Below are 18630 nucleotides of genomic sequence, written 5' to 3'. Positions count from 1 at the left end.
AATCTTCTCGTTCAAAGCCACTTTGTCTTTCTTCAGACGGGTCACTTCTCGGTTTTATTCGTTAAGAGAAGCCTTCAACTTGGTGTTTTCTTCCTCCAGCGCCCCGACTAAGGCCAGCTTCTTGTCAGCAAGCGCGGTCTTCTCTTGAGCCTCCTTTTGTGTAGCAGCAAGATCGAGGTCCTTTTTCGCCAGAGCCTGCTTCATTTTCTCTGAAAGATATGCACTCGGGTTAGACAGAATAACGAGATGACTTGTGAGTCGGCCAAGTTAAACAATCGACCGGTTGTTACCTTCCATACCGGCTGTCTCGTCTTTGGCCTTCTGCAAGTTCTACTTAGCCAGCTCCAAGTCAAGATTGAGTTGTCTCTGCTTCTCCTCGAATTCGGAAAGTTTGGAGATGAGCTCACAAGATTTTTGAAGTCAACAAATGTTACATCAGTGGACAGAATCAAAATTTATTCACTCTCGAGTGAAAAGAATTCTCAGACTACTGCCGAATCAAACATTCATCAGTAGTCTCGGGGACTACACCCAGTGGGTGCACTTAGCGTGCCCCCACTGGTTCAAGTTACACTCTATATGATCCGTTCAGACCGAGTGAGAAAGTTCTGATTCACCATAGCCGAGTGAGAAAGTTCTGATTCTCAAACCATAGCCGACTGCCCGCAGTCAACTATGGTCTTGGGGACTACACCAAGTGGGTGCACTCAGTGTGCCCCCACTGGTTCAAAGACTCAATCGACACAATCTAGTTGACTCAAGAAGCAAAACTATTCAGCAATATTATTCAGCAATAAATTAAACATCCAGTGGGTGTAGAAATGCAAATGCAGACTGACAAAAAGATGCACAAGGAAATTTTTTGGGTAGCATATCCTAACAGAACAAGCGACGAGATAAGGGATCAGTCGATAATCAACCAACCTGGACGTTGCTCTGGAGAGCTGAACTGGCGTCATAAGCAGCTTGACTAGCCCCCCGAACCACCTTCATCTGATCATCATGATGCCTGCCTGGCATATAGCTTCCTTGGCAGCACCCACTTGGTCCTCCGGGACATGATGCACAGTGAAGAGTGAAGACGGTGTATCAGCCGGAATCTGTGCAGTCGACGCTGAAGGCTAGGCACTCGACAATGGTACGACAAAAGTCATAGAAGCCCAGTTGGCGTCGTCGGTCTCCTGGATCACCAGCTCCGTCACTAGCATCGACTGGGGCACCTTGCCAGTTGATGTCTTCTTAATCCTCCCTCCCATGGGCCTCAGTGGCACATCCTCATCGTCGTCTGGAAGATCAATGACATTGGGAGGAGCTGCAAAAAGAATTAACCGCCGGAATTCAGTCGACCAACAAAATGGCCGAGAAAGCAAAGATAAGTTTGCAAAAGTCATACCCGGCTTAGAAGTGACCGCGTCTTCCACATCCTCGTCATCATCCCTGTAAGCAGAAGTCCCAGAAGTATCAGCTCTGCAAGTTTCAAGATTCACTCGAACAAATGAGAAAGAGAGTCGACAGCACAAGTCCTTGATCGAAAAGTGAGGACAAGACACTTACGCAGAAGCGACGGGGACATCGATCTTGATCTTGGGCAGGGTCTTCCGAGACTTCGGTTCTGCAACTTTGGGCTGCTTTGGAGCCTTCTCAGTCTGCACAGGGGAAGAGGTCTGAGTGCGCTTGGAAGTCTGTCCGGTCGGCTTAGCTACTTTTCCACGGATACTTGTTGGGTCGTGCTTATGCTTGGAACGCTTTTCGTTGTGAGGTGGTGACTCAACTTCTTCACCACTGCTCGAGTCCTCGCTTTCCTCCTCCACTTCTACTCCATCAGACTGTCAATCCATGCTTTCGCCACCGCTTTCTTCTCCCTCCTGATTCTCCTCTTGCTCCCCGTTCGGCATTGAGCACGTCTCCGTATAAATCTACGAAGCAAAAGAGGTGACCAAAGGATGGCCAACTCAATAAACAACTACAAGTCAGAATGAAAAACACTCGGAAATAAAGAATAGACTTGGTCTGGTTGGTTGTTGGTGTCGAATGGTAAAACTCTTCGGGATCCCCTGGGGTTATCCTTGTTTCATGTGATGCTTTGCACCCACTGCGCCACCATCTTCTCATCAACGTCCTTTGGATGGATCCGAGTGGAATCTTCAATCCCCGAGTACATCCACATGGAGTGATCACGAGCCTGGAGGTGCTGGATACGTCGACTGGGGAATACCTCGAGCAGATCCATACCAGTCACACCCTCGTGGATTCGCTGAACTACTCGCTCCATCAACATGGTCACCTCCACCTTCTCTGCTGGAGCCACTCTCAAGGAAGTGGTTTCTGGACTCGCTCCAAGGAAAAGGGAGGGAGACCAGTCGAATGACCAGGGGTCGACTTGTCTTTGCAATAAAACCAAGTTGACTGCCACCCTCTAACCGAGTCAGGGAGAGTCATCGCGGGAAAAGCGCTCTTCCCCCTCATCTGGATACCTAAGCTCCCACACATCTGGATCACCTGGGTTTTCTCATCACTCGGGCTAGCTTTTTTCATAGCCTGCGAGTGGCATGTGAAGATGTACTTAAACAGACCGTAATGCGGTCGACAGCCCAGGAAATTATCACACAGGGAGACATAGGCAGGGAGGTACGTGATAGTGTTGGGAGAGAAATGGTGGAGTTGAGCTCCGAAGAAGTTTAGGAATTCACGGAAAAAGGGATGTGGGGGCAAAGAAAAACCGCGGTCGACGTGAGTGGCGAGTAAGACACACTCACCCTCCTGAGGCTGCGGTTTAGTTTCATCCCCCGGGAGCCTCCAGAAACCATGCTCAATCAACCCGCTCTCGGCCAGATCTTGCAAGTCGTCCAGCTCGATTGTGGACTGGATCCAGTCGCCCTGAACCCAGCCGCGTGGCAAAGCGGATCTCGACGACGACCCGCTCCTGCCGGTCTTCTTGCCCTTCCCCATCGCCGCCCCCTTTGCACGCTCCAGCGCCGCCGTCTTGTCCTTCGCCATCGCAACAAGAGGCGCACGGGCGGGAGGCGGAGTCGAGAGCGGAAGCGGTAGCGGTGGAGAAGCAGAGGAGGAAGAAGGAGAAATTGGGGCGCACTGTGCAAAATTCCCCAACCCAACGCCTTATATGGAGTCATTTTTGAGTGACTGACGACTGGGCCCGGGCAATCATGTCAAATTCTGCAACTGTCGCTCGCTCGGTACATGGCGAAAAAGGTGGTGCGGTGATCGAGGCGCCCCTGCCTAATCCATCCCAATTACTGCGGCCTCCTCCGTCCCGCGCGCTTCTCAAAATTTCAAATCCCGCAAGATCCGGGAACAACAAAGCAACCTGTCAAACTGAAGATTTCTTCCATATCAGCACTCGAAGCTTATCACAAAAGTTCACTCGGCTACTTTAGAATGGATCGAGGCGACTGAAAATGAAATCAAAGTTGTCGCATGACTCATCAGTCTAAGGAAAACGCTTCCGCGGCATCTAACAGAGTCGGAACCAACTTCCACTCCTTTTTCCACTCGAACCCTGAACCAGGGTCATAGACATGTACTTAGGGTAGGGTCATAGACCTGACCTAGACACCCTCCCCAAGGACATTGACCTAAAGTCAGAAGCATTCGAGGGATACCATCATTCACTCGACCGTAAACATTCCACTCGGAAGATTCAAGTTCACTCGACCAGGGAGTACTCACTCGACTGTAACAAGAATCACTCGACGGATAGAAGATCTAAAGTCACTCTGTATGGAAACGGTCAGGCGTTACTCTATAGACTTAATAGTCATTCATGTATCTTTATGGCTGGCGTTATCAGTAAAGCCCCATCTTTATGTACCTTAAACCCTGTGTAACCGAGGGCTAGAGGGGTCCGGCGCACTCTATATAAGCCACCCCCCTCCTCTGGCACAAGGGTTTGCACCCCCTGTAACTTCACGCATATTCCAATCAACCGAGCCTCTGGGCACCGAGACGTAGGGATGTTACTTCCTCCGCGAAGGGCCTGAACTCGTACATCTTGCGTGCACAATCTCACCGTAGCTAGGATCTTGCCTCTACCTTCCTACCCCCCCCTACTTTACTATCAGACTTAGAACCACGACAGTGGCGCCCACCGTGGGGCAGGTGTCTTAGTGACTTTCCGGTGAGGTTGCAATTTTCTCTGACTCTTTTCATCATGGTTTCTGGCGGAGGTTTGGCTGAGGGCCGTGAGATTAGTCTCGGCGCGCTCGTCTTCATCACCGACGACTCCGCTTGGCTTCAGGAAGATCCTCTCGACGTCGAGGCGCTCCCCGTCCATGGAGCGATGCACTTTCGTGCGTGCGTTCGCGGCGTCCTACTGCGGCAGCCGTCGACCCAATATCGGTCGGCTCCCGCAGTACCTTCGCTCCCCGCTGCTCGCCGTTGCAAGTGATTCGGTCGGTCGCGGCTTCAGTGGTGGGTGAAGCACGCGGTGGCACGTCAGTCGGCCACCCCTCAAGTCAGAAGCTGGTAGAGGTTTATTGCAAATCAGAGCGCTACTCCGAGCAGCAAGAGAGCAGAACACGGCAGTTTCTCAATCGCGCAACAGGATCCATAGCAGATCTGTAGTGGCTGATATCGTCCAGTCGGCTCACAACCCAAGATCGCCTCCACAGCGTGAGGGACATAGGCATCATCAAGGGCAGTATTTGGGTCGAAATCATGAGCAACAAGATCGTCGGCTCGACCATGATGACCGCTGTCGAGGGCCTACACCCCCTCCGAGGGGCGAATCATACATGCCCCGGCATTATGATGATAAGCGCCCGTACAGCAAAGAGCGGAGAAGGTCGGTCGACCCAAGAGAGCCAGGGTTTGATGCAAGGTCAATTTTGGTGCAACGTCTAGTGGACGGGAATCGAGCACAAAGCGAAGGGCAAGACAAAGATCGCCTGACTGTAAACAGGGTTCATGTTTCTAGTCCCGAGTGTTTTAGAGACATCAGAGCTGCAGAGATCCCTTCCAACTTCAGGTTGGCGACTGGGGTCGGTAAGTTCACTGGTGAATCAAAGCCTGACACCTGGCTTGAAGATTACGGAGTGGCTGTGCAGATCGGTGGAGGAAATGATGAAGTTGCCATGAAGCATCTTCCCCTGATGCTTGAAGGGTCAGCTAGAGCTTGGTTGAATTAGTTGGCTCCAGGCAGTATTTTTAGCTAGGAAGAGTTGGCCCGAGTGTTTGTCAGAATGTTTGAGGGCATGTGCAAACGGCCAGCAGGATTGACAGAATTGCAGCACCGCGTGCAAAAGCGAATGAAACTTTGAGGGATTACATCCAGAGATGGACCACTTTACACCACACTATAGAGAATGTGTCTCATCATCAAGCAGTGTGCGCCTTCAAGGAGGGTGTTCGGTACCGGGAGCTCAACCTGAAATTCGGTCGGACAGGAGACATGTCTTTGACTCGAATGATGGAGATAGCCACCCGGTACGCCAATGGCAAAGAAGAAGACCGACTCCGTAGTGGCAAGAGTAAACCGGTCGGCCAGGACACCGGAGGAGGGAATTCCAATCGGAAGCAGAAGCGCAAAGTAGAGCCTGCAGCACTTGGAGAGGTTGCAGTTGCCACCCAAGGAAAAGCTAAAGGGAAACCCAAAGGGCCCTAGACCCCTAAGAAGGTGAAAGATGCGGCCGGTAACGATGTGTTGGATTTACCATGTCACATTCACATCAAGAAGGATGAAGAGGGAGATCTCATATATCCTAAGCATACCACTCGGCAGTGCCGAGTCCTTATATAGCAGTTCAGAGAAAAGTAGCCCAATGAGAAGGAAAAAGAGTCTGATAAAGATGAGGACAAGGAAGAGGATGATGATGGTTTTCCCAATATCAATTCCACTTTGGTGATTTTTGCTGATGTTGAAAGCAAAAGTCGACTGAAAGTCATCAACAGGGAAGTGAACATGGTTGCTCCGGCAACACCGACATATCTGAAGTGGTCAAAGACTCCCATTACATTCGACCAGTCAGATCACCCGTCGCATGTTGCCTCCCCTGGGAGGCAAGCGTTGGTGGTCGACCCGGTCGTTGGAGGCACCCGACTGACCAAAGTTTTGATGGATGGTGGCAGTAGATTGAACATCTTGTATGCTAAGACCCTCCGAGGGATGGGCATTCCGATGTCCAAACTCGGTGAGAGTAACATGCGGTTTCATGGAGTTATACCTGGGAAGAAAGCCGATTCACTCGGCTAGATCACCCTTGATGTGGCTTTCGGCGATTCAAAGAATTACCGGAAGGAAAAGTTGACATTTGAAGTCGTCGATTTTCACAGTGCTTATGATGCTATCCTAGGTAGAACTGCGTATGCCTGTTTCATGGCTCGACCATGTTATGTGTATCTCAAGCTCAAGATGCCTGGCCCTAGGGGCGTGATTACAGTCACTAGTAATCGGCAGTGAGCAGAAGAGTGCTTCCAGAAGGGCTCAAAGATTGCCGATGAACATATGGCAGCAATTGCAATGGAAGAATACAAGAAGACAGCAGATCCGAGTGATCTGTTGAGAGCTAAGAAGCCTGCTTCGGAGTCTGCATTTAAGTCGACTGGTGAAACAAAGTCAGTTCATATTCACCCGACTGATCCCAATGCTGCTCTGACTCATATATCAACAACACTCGATAGCAAATAGGAAGAAGCGCTCATACAGTTCCTTCGTGAGAACTGGGCCATCTTTGCATGGAAACCTTCTGACATGCCAGGTGTACCCAGAGAGCTGGCTGAGCACCGTTTGTGAGTCGACCCAAAAGTTAAACCTGTGAAAGAGTATCTCCGATGGTCCGTCGTGGAGAAGCGGAAGGCGATTGGCGAAGAAGTGGCTCGGCTTCTGGCGGCCGAGTTCATCCGAGAGATTTACCACTCCGAGTGGCTCGCCAATGTCGTCATGGTTCCCAAGAAGGATGATCCACACCATATGTGTATTGACTTCAAGCATATCAATCGGTCCTGCCTAAAGGATCATTTTCCTCTACCCCGCACCAATCAAATAGTTGACTCGACTGCGGGATGTGAGCGACTATCCTTTCTGGACGCATATTTCGGATATCATCAGATCCGACTGTATGGGCCCGATGAAATAAAGACAGCCTTTATCACCCCATTCGGGTGCTTTTGCTATGTTACCATGCCCTTTGGTCTCAAGAATGCTAGCGCCACATTCATACGCATGATACAGAAGTGCCTGCTCACTCAAATCAGTCGGAATGTGGAGGCGTACATGGGCGACATCGTGGTTAAGTCACGTAAAGGTTCCGACCTACTAAGTGACCTCGCTAAAACCTTTGCCGATCTGAGAAGATATGATATCAAGCTTAACCCGTCAAAGTGTACATTTGGAGTTCCAGGTGGCAAGTTACTCGGTTTCCTTATTTCCTAATGAGGTATCGATGCGAACCCAGAGAAAGTCGGCGCAATACTCTGAATGAAGCGCCCTGTGCGCATACACGACCCTCAGAAGCTTACAGGTTGTTTGGCCACCTTGAGTCGGTTCATCTCTCGTCTCAGTGAAAAGGCATTACCTCTTTACCGATTGATGAAGAAATCTGATAAGTTCGAGTGGACTCCTGAACGTGACGCAGCGTTTGCAGAGCTCAAAACCCTGCTTTCCACCCAGTCGGTGCTCGCTGCTCCAGTTAGCAAGGAGTCTTTGCTGCTTTATATTGCAGGCACTGGACAAGTTGTCAGTATAGTACTCACGGTCGAGCGGGAAGAAGAAGGTAAAACCCATAAAGTTCAGCGCCCAGTGTACTATATTTCTGAAGTCTTAACTCCATCCAAGCAGAGGTATCCGCATTACCAAAAGTTGGTCTATGGAATTTACTTGACTGCAAAGAAGGTGGCATATTATTTCTCAGATCACTCCATCACAGTCGTCAGCGACACTCCATTGTCAGAAATTCTGAACAACAGAGATGCAACTAGTCGAGTGGCAAACTAGGCGATTGAACTCCTTCCGTTAGATATCAAGTTTGAGGCAAAGAAAGCAATCAAATCCCAAGCAATAGCAGATTTCCTCGTCGAGTAGATTGAACAGCAACAACCGACTCAAGTCCAGTCGGAACATTGGACTATGCTCTTTTTGGATCCAAAATGTTGAGTGGTTATGGTGCTGGACTTGTTCTGGTATCCCCGCGAGGCAACAAACTTAGTTATGTCCTTCAGATTCACTTTGATTCCTCCAACAATGAGGCTGAGTACGAAGCTCTTTTGTATGGGTTGCGAATGGCCATTTCACTCGGCGTCCGTCGCCTAATGGTCTTCGGCGACTCGGATTTGGTGGTTAATCAAGTGATGAAAGAGCGGGATGTCAGAAGCCCGGCTATGACTGGCTATTGCAATGCAGTTAGAAAGTTAGAACAGAAGTTTGAAGGTCTAGAGCTCCACCATATTCCCCGACTGAAGAACCAGGCAGCAGATGACCTGGCTAAGATAGGTTCTAAGAGAGAGCCCATTCCCAGCAATGTGTTCTTAGAGCACCTTCACACACCATCAGTCCAGGGAGATCCCTTCACGGAAGAGCCCCCTCAACCTAAGAGTTCCACTGATCCGACTGAAGTTGAAGTCCCAGTTGTGGTCGACCTAGTCATGGAAGTTTTGGTCATCATTCCTGATTGGACTGTACCGTACATCGCATATATTTTCAAGAAAGAGTTGCCAGAAGATGAAGATGAAGCGCGACAGATCGTCCGTCGATCCAAAGCCTTCACCTTGATAAGCGGTCGACTGTACAGAGAAAGTGTGACTGGAGTTGCTCAGCGATGCATTACCCCAGAAGAAGGTCGAATGATTCTCAATGATATCCACTCGGGGACCTATGGTCACCGTGCAAGTAAGATACACACTCCATTTCAAAGTTAATATTTTACGGTATCCATGTATTCTCAACGAACTTAAAATTGACACTCTCTTTCAAACCAGCCCTTCATTCTTGTATTTAACTTTGTATTCAATCTGGAAGAGGTGTATTGTAGGTTGATGTCTTTTTCATCTCATATTTTTCATCCATGCAATACAAACAAATGCACACGATATGGCTGAGAATCTGAGATCTAAAAACAAATATATTTTAAATTTTTGGACGGGTTAATGGATGATCAAGTGTTATTCAAGGACTCATCTCTTGTGCTCAATTGCATGTTGTGCATTTGGTTCGCTATGAACGTGATTTCATATGCAGATACGTGCTCTAAGAGTAGTAGTATTTAGAGCTACAGAATGCAGGAACGGTCACATGACTCAGAAAGTAATATTGACACAAAAACACAATACTCCATGTCCGCATTCATTAATTACACTGCTCTAAAATTACTTATGTTTTTCGTTGTTGCATGGGTGCGTTCTATGTGATGCATAGTAGTACTTCTGTTTTGTAGGGAATAATTGAAGCTCTTGTGCAGTTGTGGTGCTGTTGCAAGGATGAGGAAATATAATCCAACTTGATGTCTAGCCTATGAAAAATGCACACACCTGGGATGAACACTCATACAGTCTTGGGAGGTTGGATTCATTACTTAGGGAATCATGGGATGCGAAGAATCAATGACTTAATATCTTGGGAGGTTGGATTTCTGATGTGCTTAGCCAGATTGGTCATCTTTTCAGTGCCAGTTGATCATGTTAGTATAGTTAAAATATCAACACCAACATGTATATGATCCTCAAGCATGTTGCTTTCCTGTGCCTGTACCTGACGATTGTTACTGTTGCTATCCTACTATATTTTGTAGGTGCTAGGTCGTGCTACTGCAATGCTGTATGTATAGCTGTGGGTATAAGTGTAGATGTTTTTATGTATAAGCAATTGTATGATTGTGTTAAAATTCTGTCAAAAAGCTCAATTTATGTATGTGGAGATGACAAACCATGTGCATAATCAGAATGAGAGCGCACATGACTACCGTGGCGCCACCAGGTGGCGCCCCAGCCACTAGTAATGATACAAAGGCCAGGGGTTTCAACCTCCTTCAAAAGATAGTTTCAATTGTCATGTTATTAATCTAAATATTCATGTTGTATACGATAAAATCTCAACAAAATATATTACAACTAATGCTCACGTCAATCGCGCAGGGGTACCGTCTAGCTAAACAGTACCGTGTAGTGCAGTCTACGAAATTAGGTTGTTTCTATTTTCGTCGAGTAGTACGCTACGAAGCAATCCGCGCGATTTCCACAAGGAAAAATGGACAAACAAGCAAGCGAAAGTTTAGGCCGATCCCATTTCGATCAAACATCGATTTCTCAAGCTCTGTGCGTCCATTATAGTGAGTGGGCAGAGCACTCTGCAGTGTTCCGCACAAAATCTTGGAAGAAGAAGAAAGAAGAAGAAGAAGAAGAAGAAAAAGAAGAATTCAAGAATATACGGAGGAAGAGAGCAGCCGCCGGATAGGAACATCCATGGAGTCATGGACTCGCTATCAATACGTTCGACTTCGGCGCTTGACCGCACTTCATCTACAGTATTTCTTTTAGGCCTCTGCATCATTTCCATCCACAGTAATGGTGCTGCTGTATGCGCGCGACGGCCGTGATCCGCAACGAAAAGTATGGAATCCGCTCGCCCGGATGCCCCATCTTGTCTGCCGTTGGCGCGCGTACAAATAGAATCGCGGCGGCATGCTTGCGACGTGCTTAGCTAGCTCCCAAACCCATTGCAACAGGACCTGAGCATAAGCAAACTCACTGATGGCGCCGGTTAACAGCTCGCGCCGCCTCAACGGCACACTGCTCGCGCTCGCGCTCGTGGCCGCCGCTGCCGTCGCCGACTTCGCCGCGGCGCGAGGGGTGCACACCGTGGCCGCCAGGCACGAGCTGTGGATGGCCAAGTTCGGGCGCGCGTACGCGGACGCTGAAGAGAAACTGAGCCGGCAGGAGGTGTTCGCGGCCAACGCGCAGCACGTCGACGCTGTCAACCGGGCGGGCGACCGGACGTACACGCTCGGGCTCAACCAGTTCTCCGACCTCACCGACGACGAGTTCCTCGAGATGCACCTCGGCTACCGTCACCAGCGCGGCGTGGACTACGCGCCGGTGGCAGCGGTGAACATGTCCAAGGCTGCCGCTGGCCAGTTCCAGGACACGCCGGACAGCATGGACTGGAGGGCCCAGGGTGCCGTCACCCAAGTCAAGAACCAGCTCTCCTGCGGTAAAATTCTGCATGCATGCATACATACGCCGAAGTTCGCAAACGAATACAAATGTTTAAGCGCGCACGTTGCGTGTGTACAGGGAGTTGCTGGGCGTTCGCGGCGGTGGCGGCGACGGAGGGGCTCGTGAAGATCGCCACCGGCGACCTCATCTCCATGTCGGAGCAGCAGGTGCTCGACTGCACGGGCGGCGCCAACACCTGCAACGCCGGCGACATCAACGCCGCGCTGCGCTACGTCGCCGCGAGCGGCGGCCTGCAGCCGGAGGCAGCCTACGCGTACAACGGCCAGCAGGGCGCGTGCCGCAGCGGCGGCGTCATGCCAAACTCGGTCGCCTCCGTCGGCGCGCCGCGGTGGGCGACCCTGTACGGCTACGAGGGCGCGTTGCAGGAGCTCGCGGCCAGCCAGCCGGTGGCCGTGGGCGTGGAGGCATCGGACCCTGACTTCCGGCACTACATGAGCGGCGTGTACTCCGGTAGCTCGTCGTGCGGGCAGAGGCTGAACCACGCCGTGACGGTGGTGGGCTACGGGGCGGACGGCAGCGGGCAGGAGTACTGGGTGGTGAAGAACCAGTGGGGGACGGGATGGGGCGAGGCGGGCTACATGCGCCTCTCGCGCGGGAACGGCGCCAACTGCGGCATCGCCACCTACGCCTACTACCCGACCATGGACAGCTAACTGATCCATGAATCATCGAGCATGGTTTATCTACAAAATTTGTGCTTCAGTAGCAGTCTGGCCTGCACATTTGTGCTGCAGTAGCATCTCTTGCGGTAGTTTAGGATCATCAGCGGCTTCTGAATGAAACCCGCAAGGGAGTTCCGGAGTTCACAAAGACTATCAGTGAATAACATTTGAGATTGTTGTATTCCTTAGAAAAAAATTCTGCCGGAGCCTTACTTAGTGTCACCCTTGTATTTTACCCTCTATTCTTCGTGAGTTTTGTCTTCCATCTCCTATTCGAAGTCAGCAAATATCTTGAATGACATTACTCATAAACTGGCATTGCTATATTTATATGGTCAAATGCTAATATTTCGGAAGTGATGTACGCCATTCCCCACTTCACTTGGCAAGATAGTGTTATGGTGGAAAAACGCGTACATGGAATCGAGCAAACTAAAATGCATGTGCTTTCTGTGTTATCCAATATCTAATTTTTTTGTGAAACTATTTTTTGTTTTAATCGAATTACCAAATTAGTTAAATGAGATGTGTTTCTAGCCCAACAAAAGAGGTTGGAGAGAGTTTTTACTGTGGAGAGACGACTTCAATTTCTTTTACAATTTTTTGGTTAGGTTAGAGAGAGATTTTTTCGTGATAACAAGGAATAACGATACAATCAACATAAATTGAAATATGAATGAGATACTAGAGCATGACGCGCGCTTTGCCGCGCATATTCTTCGGTTGTGGGTTAAGTCCACTATGTTTATTTTGTGTGCAGTCTATTTCAATTGGTTGTCCTGTTGTGTATAATTGTCGATTAGTTGTGCTATATAGCAGTGACAATCATGTTTAAACATTTTCATAAAAGTATCAGTCTAGTGAAACTAATGAACAATTGTTGTGTGAGCTTCGTTCGATACACCCGAGCTTAATTTCTTGCTCAATGGTTATTACAAGGAATATTAGAAAAATGGAAGAATAGAATGGTAAACCTATAATCATAGTTACACTCTGGTCCGATGCAAGAGAGTAAATTGCTAACTTTCTGCATGCATCCCATTGACTCCTTGCTTCCAATGTAAGCACGTGCGGCACCGTCGGCGGTGGAGTGCATGCCGAGCCAGAAGTGGCGTCCCTCGCCGTAGAACTCCATGCCGAAGTTGCTGGACGGCTTCGCCCGCACGCCGAGGAACCCCGTCTTACTCTTCGGGATCTTCTTCGGCGACATGGCGACGATGGGACGGTGACGGCGGCGGCTGCACGACGGTCGAATCTACACGGCGGCAGTAGCGTGGGGGGCAGGCGGCGGTGGGGTGGGGGCTTGGGGCGAGAGCTTCGCAGTGGCGAATCGAGCGACAACAATTGAGAATCGGGCGGCGGCGTTGGCGAATCGGGCGGCGGTGGTGGAGTGGAGGCTCGAGGCGTGGGCTTGGTGGCGGGCGGCGGTGGGGGTGGGGGCCAGGCTAGGGGCGGGGGCTTGGCGGTGACGAATCGGGCTGCGGCGGTGTTGGCGAATTGGGCGACATGGGGTGGGGGCTCGGGTCGAGGGCTTGGTGGTGGGCGGCGGTGGGGTGGGGGCTCAGGGTGGGGGCTTGGCGGTGATGAATCGGGCGGTGGTGGTGGAGAACCGGGTGGCGACAACGATGGCGAATCGGGGCCGATTCAAGGCGAGCGGGCGGCGGCGGGGGTGGTTGGCGGCTGGATCTAGCGCGGCGCGACCGCAGTATGGTGCGGTGGCTGGGCGGGCGGCGGCAGCAGTGCGGCGGGTGGCGGGAGGACGAAGATGCGCGGTGGGAGGAAAATAAATGAACAACAGTTGACGCGCGACCAGCCGTTTTACATCACGTGAAGATGGAGATGTAAGTTTGCATGTTCAGATGTTCTGTTTTAAATCACTTGGGTCAGGTGATGTTAATTTTCTTATATCTACATCAACTGGTGGGTGGCTTTTTGGCCTCGAAGATGTAAAAGCTAGTTATTTTTTTACATCTTTTATTGGAGATGCTCTAAAGGCACAAGGCAGGATTTTACTGGTATGGTAAGTAGGCAGAACACTTTTCTCTGGTAAGGCATTCCTCCTGACCGGTTTATAAATTGGCTCATAAGCATAAGATGATATGTTGTTTTTCTATTTAATCAAGCATTAATTACAGTATTAAACGTTCATGCAGTAAATTAAGCTGTTAATTATTGACTGTGCAGCATGTGGTGTGATACGTCTTCAACGTATCTATAATTTATGAAGTACTCATGCCAAGTTCACAATAGTTTTATATGATTTTGGTATGATTTGATTAGAACTAATCCGGACTGACGCTGTTTTCAGCAGAACTACCGTGGTGTTGTTTTTGTGTAGAAATAAAAGTTCTCGGAATGCGATGAAAATCAACGGAGAATTTTTCTGGAAAATATAAAAAAATACTAGAAGAAAAATCTACCAGAGGGGAGTCTCGTGGGCCTCATGAGGGTGGGGGCGCCCACCCCCCTAGGGTGCGCCCCTGTGCCTCGTGGACTTCCCCTGGGGCCCCCTAACTTGCTCTCGACGCCAACCTCTCCTATAAATGCCCAAACCTCCAAAAAAGAACCTATTGGAAGTTCCGCCGCCACAAGCCTTTGTAGCCATGAGAAATCAATCTAGGCCCTCTCTGGCACCCTGCCGGAGAGGGCCATCATTACCGGAGGCTATGGAGGAGGATCCCGGAGGGGCCATCATCACCATGAAGGCCAAGGACCAGAGGGAGAACCTCTTCCCATCCAGGGGGGAGCCCATGGAGGAGGAAGCACAAGGGGGAGAACCTCTCCTCCTCTCTCTCGGTGGCACCGAAGTGCCATCGGGAGGGGAATTATCGCCGCGGTGATCCTCTTCATCAACATCACCATCATCATCACCATCCTCATCTCTTTTACGCGGTCCACTCTCCCGCACCCCGTTGTAATCCCTACTGGAACATGGTGCTTTATGCCACATATTATGATCCAATGATGTGTTGCCATCCTATGATGTTTTGAGTAGATATCCTTTTGTCTTTGGGTTGATTGATGATCTAGATTGGTACGAGTTGTATGTTTTATTTTGGTGTTGTCCTATTGTGCCCTCTGTGTCACGCAAGCATGAGGGATTCCCGCTGTAGGGTGTTGCAATACGTTCATGATTTCCTTATAGTGGGTTGCTTGAGTGACAGAAGCATAAACCCGAGTAAGGGGGTTGTTGCGTATGGGATAAAGGGGACTTGATGCTTTAATGCTATGGTTGGGTTTTACCTTAATGATCTTTAGTAGTTGTGGATGCTTGCTAGAGTCCAATCATAAGTGCATATGATCCAAGAAGATAAAGTATGTTAGCTTATGCCTCTCCCTCATATGAGATTACAATGACGACTACCGGTCTTGTTAACGATTGCCTAGGATAATTCCACACACCGGCCCATCATTATTCCACACTCGCTATTTATAATATTTAGTAGTATATTCTAACTTTATGATAACAGCCCCTACTTTTATATTTTATCTCTCCGATACCATGCAAAGTTATCCTCTTCATTGTTGGGGAACGTAGTAATTTCAAAAAAATTCCTACGCACATGCAAGATCATGGTGATGCATAGCAACGAGAGGGGAGAGTGTTGTCTACATACCCTCGTAGACCGGAAGCGGAAGCGTTAGCACAACGCGGTTGATGTAGTCGTATGTCTTCACGGCCCGACCGATCAAGCACCGAAACTACGGCACCTCTGAGTTCTAGCACACGTTCAGCTCGATGACGATCCCGGACTCCGATCCAGCAGAATGTCGGGGAAGAGTTCCGTCAGCACGACGGCGTGGTGACGATCTTGATGTTCTACCGTCACAGGGCTTCGCCTAAGCACCGCTACAATATTATCGAGGATTATGGTGGAGGAGGGCACCGCACACGGCTAATAGATCTCAAGGATCAATTGTTGTGTCTAGAGGTGCCCCCCTGCCCCCGTATATAAAGGAGCAAGGGGGAGGGGCGGCCGGCCAAGAGGAGGCGCGCCAGGGAGGAGTCCGACTCCTACCGGGAGTAGGACTCCCTCCTTTCCTTGTCCAACAAGGAGAGGGAGAAGGAAGGGAGAGAGGAGAGAAAGGAAAGGGGGGCGTCGCCCCTCCCTCCTTGTCCAATTCGGACTAGAGGGGAAGGGGGCATGCAGCCTGCCCTGGCCGCCCCTCCTCTGCTCCACTTTGGGCCCATGAGGCCCATTAACCCCCGGGGGGTTCCGGTAACCCCCGGTACTCCGTTTTATATCCGATAACTCCCGGAACCATTCCTGTGTTCGAATATAGTCGTCTAATATATCAATCTTTATGTCTCGACTATTTCGAGACTCCTCGTTATGTCCGTGATCACATCCGGGACTCCAAACAACCTTCGGTACATCAAAATATATAAACTCATAATGAAACTGTCATCGTAACGTTAAGCGTGCGGACCCTACAGGTTCGAGAACAATGTAGACATGACCGAGACACGTCTCCGGTCAATAACCAATAGCGGAACCTGGATGCTCATATTGGCTCCTACATATTCTACGAAGATCTTTTATCGGTCAGACCGCATAACAACATACGTTGTTCCCTTTGTCATTGGTATGTTACTTGCCCGATATTTGATTGTCGGTATCTCAATACCTAGTTCAATCTCGTTACCAGTAAGTCTCTTTACTCGTTCCGTAATACATCATCCCGCAACTAACTTATTAGTTGCAATGCTTGCAAGGCTTATGTGATGTGCATTACCGAGAGGGCCCAGAGATACCTCTCCGACAATCGGAGTGACAAATCCTAATATCGAAATACGCCAACCCAACAAGTACCTTCGGAGACACCTGTAGAGCACATTTATAATCACCCAGTTACGTTGGGACATTTGGTAGCACACAAAGTGTTCCTCCGGTAAACGGGAGTTGCATAATCTCATAGTCATAGGAACATGTATAAGTCATGAAGAAAGCAATAGCAACAAACTAAACGATCAAGTGCTAAGCTAACGAAATGGGTCAAGTCAATCACATCATTCTCCTAATGATGTGATCCCGTTAATCAAATGACAACTCGTGTCTATGGTTAGGAAACATAACCATCTTTGATCAACGAGCTAGTCAAGTAGAGGCATACTAGTGACACTATGTTTGTCTATGTATTCACACATGTATTATGTTTCCGGTTAATACAATTCTAGCATGAATAATAAACATTTATCATGATATAACGAAATAAATAATAACTTTATTATTGCCTCTAGGGCATATTTCCTTCAGTCTCCCACTTGCACTAGAGTCAATAATCTAGATTACACAGTAATGATTCTAACACCCATGGAGCCTTGGTGTTGATCATGTTTTGCTCGTGGAAGAGGCTTAGTCAGCGGGTCTGCAACATTCAGATCCGTATGTATCTTGCAAATTTCTATGTCTCCCACTTGGACTAAATCCCGAATGGAATTGAAGCGTCTCTTGATGTGCTTGGTTCTCTTGTGAAATATGGATTCCTTTGCCAAGGCAATTGCACCAGTATTGTCACAAAAGATTTTCATTGGACCCGATGCACTAGGTATGACATCTAGATCGGATATGAACTCCTTCATCCAGACTCCTTCATTTGCTGCTTCCGAAGCAGCTATGTACTCTGCTTCACATGTAGATCCCGCCATGACGCTTTGTTTAGAACTGCACCAACTGACAGCTCCACCGTTCAGTAAAAACACGTATCTGGTTTGCGATTTAGAATCGTCCGGATCAGTGTCAAAGCTTGCATCAACGTAACCATTTACGATGAGCTCTTTGTCACCTCCATATACGAGAAACATATCCTTAGTCCTTTTCAGGTATTTCAGGATGTTATTGACCGCTGTCCAGTGATCCACTCCTGGATTACTTTGGTACCTCCCTGCTAGACTTATAGCAAGGCACACATCAGGTCTGGTACACAGCATTGCATACATGATAGAGCCTATGGCTGAAGCATAGGGAACATCTTTCATTTTCTCTCTATCTTCTGCGATGGTCGGACATTGAGTCTTACTCAACTTCACACCTTGTAACACAGGCAAGAACCCTTTCTTTGCTTGATCCATTTTGAACTTATTCAAAACCTTGTCAAGGTATGTGCTTTGTGAAAGTCCAATTAAGCGTCTTGATCTATCTCTATAGATCTTAATGCCCAATATGTAAGCACCTTCACCGAGGTCTTTCATTGAAAAACTCTTATTCAAGTATCCCTTTATGCTATCCAGAAATTCTATATCATTTCCAATCAATAATATGTCATCCACATATAATATCAGAAATGCTACAAAGCTCCCACTCACTTTCTTGTAAATACAGGCTTCTCCAAAAGTCTGCACAAAACCAAATGCTTTGATCACACTATCAAAGCGTTTATTCCAACTCCAAGAGGCTTGCACCAGTCCATAAATGGATCGCTGGAGCTTGCACACTTTGTTAGCTCCCTTTGGATCGACAAAACCTTCTGGTTGCATCATATACAACTCTTCTTCCAGAAATCCATTCAGGAATGCAGTTTTGACATCCATTTGCCAAATTTCATAATCATAAAATGCGGCAATTGCTAACATGATTCAGACAGACTTAAGCATCGCTACGGGTGAGAAGGTCTCATCGTAGTCAATCCCTTGAACTTGTCGAAAACCTTTTGCAACAAGTCGAGCTTTATAGACAGTAACATTACCGTCAGCGTCAGTCTTCTTCTTGAAGATCCATTTATTCTCAATTGCTTGTCAATCAACGGGCAAGTCAACCAAAGTCCACACTTTGTTCTCATACATGGA

At 48.7% G+C, this 18630-nt stretch overlaps 1 protein-coding gene across 1 annotated transcript; it reads left to right on the top strand.

The window, feature by feature from the left end:
- Positions 1-10464: 10464 nt before the first annotated feature.
- On the top strand, positions 10465-11973 carry LOC125555972 (fruit bromelain-like). Its single transcript, XM_048718775.2, has 2 exons — positions 10465-11155; positions 11239-11973. The coding sequence occupies exons 1-2, from the start codon at positions 10696-10698 to the stop codon at positions 11832-11834; spliced, it is 1056 nt and encodes a 351-aa protein (XP_048574732.2). The 5' UTR covers positions 10465-10695; the 3' UTR covers positions 11835-11973.
- Positions 11974-18630: the final 6657 nt, after the last annotated feature.

This window comes from Triticum urartu, chromosome 5A, assembly GCF_056163025.1.
Source record: "Triticum urartu cultivar PI428250 chromosome 5A, HENAU_Tu73, whole genome shotgun sequence".
Lineage (NCBI taxonomy): Eukaryota > Viridiplantae > Streptophyta > Magnoliopsida > Poales > Poaceae > Triticum > Triticum urartu.
The sequence above is the reverse complement of the archived record's forward strand: the minus strand, read 5'-3'. Positions and strand labels throughout refer to the sequence as shown.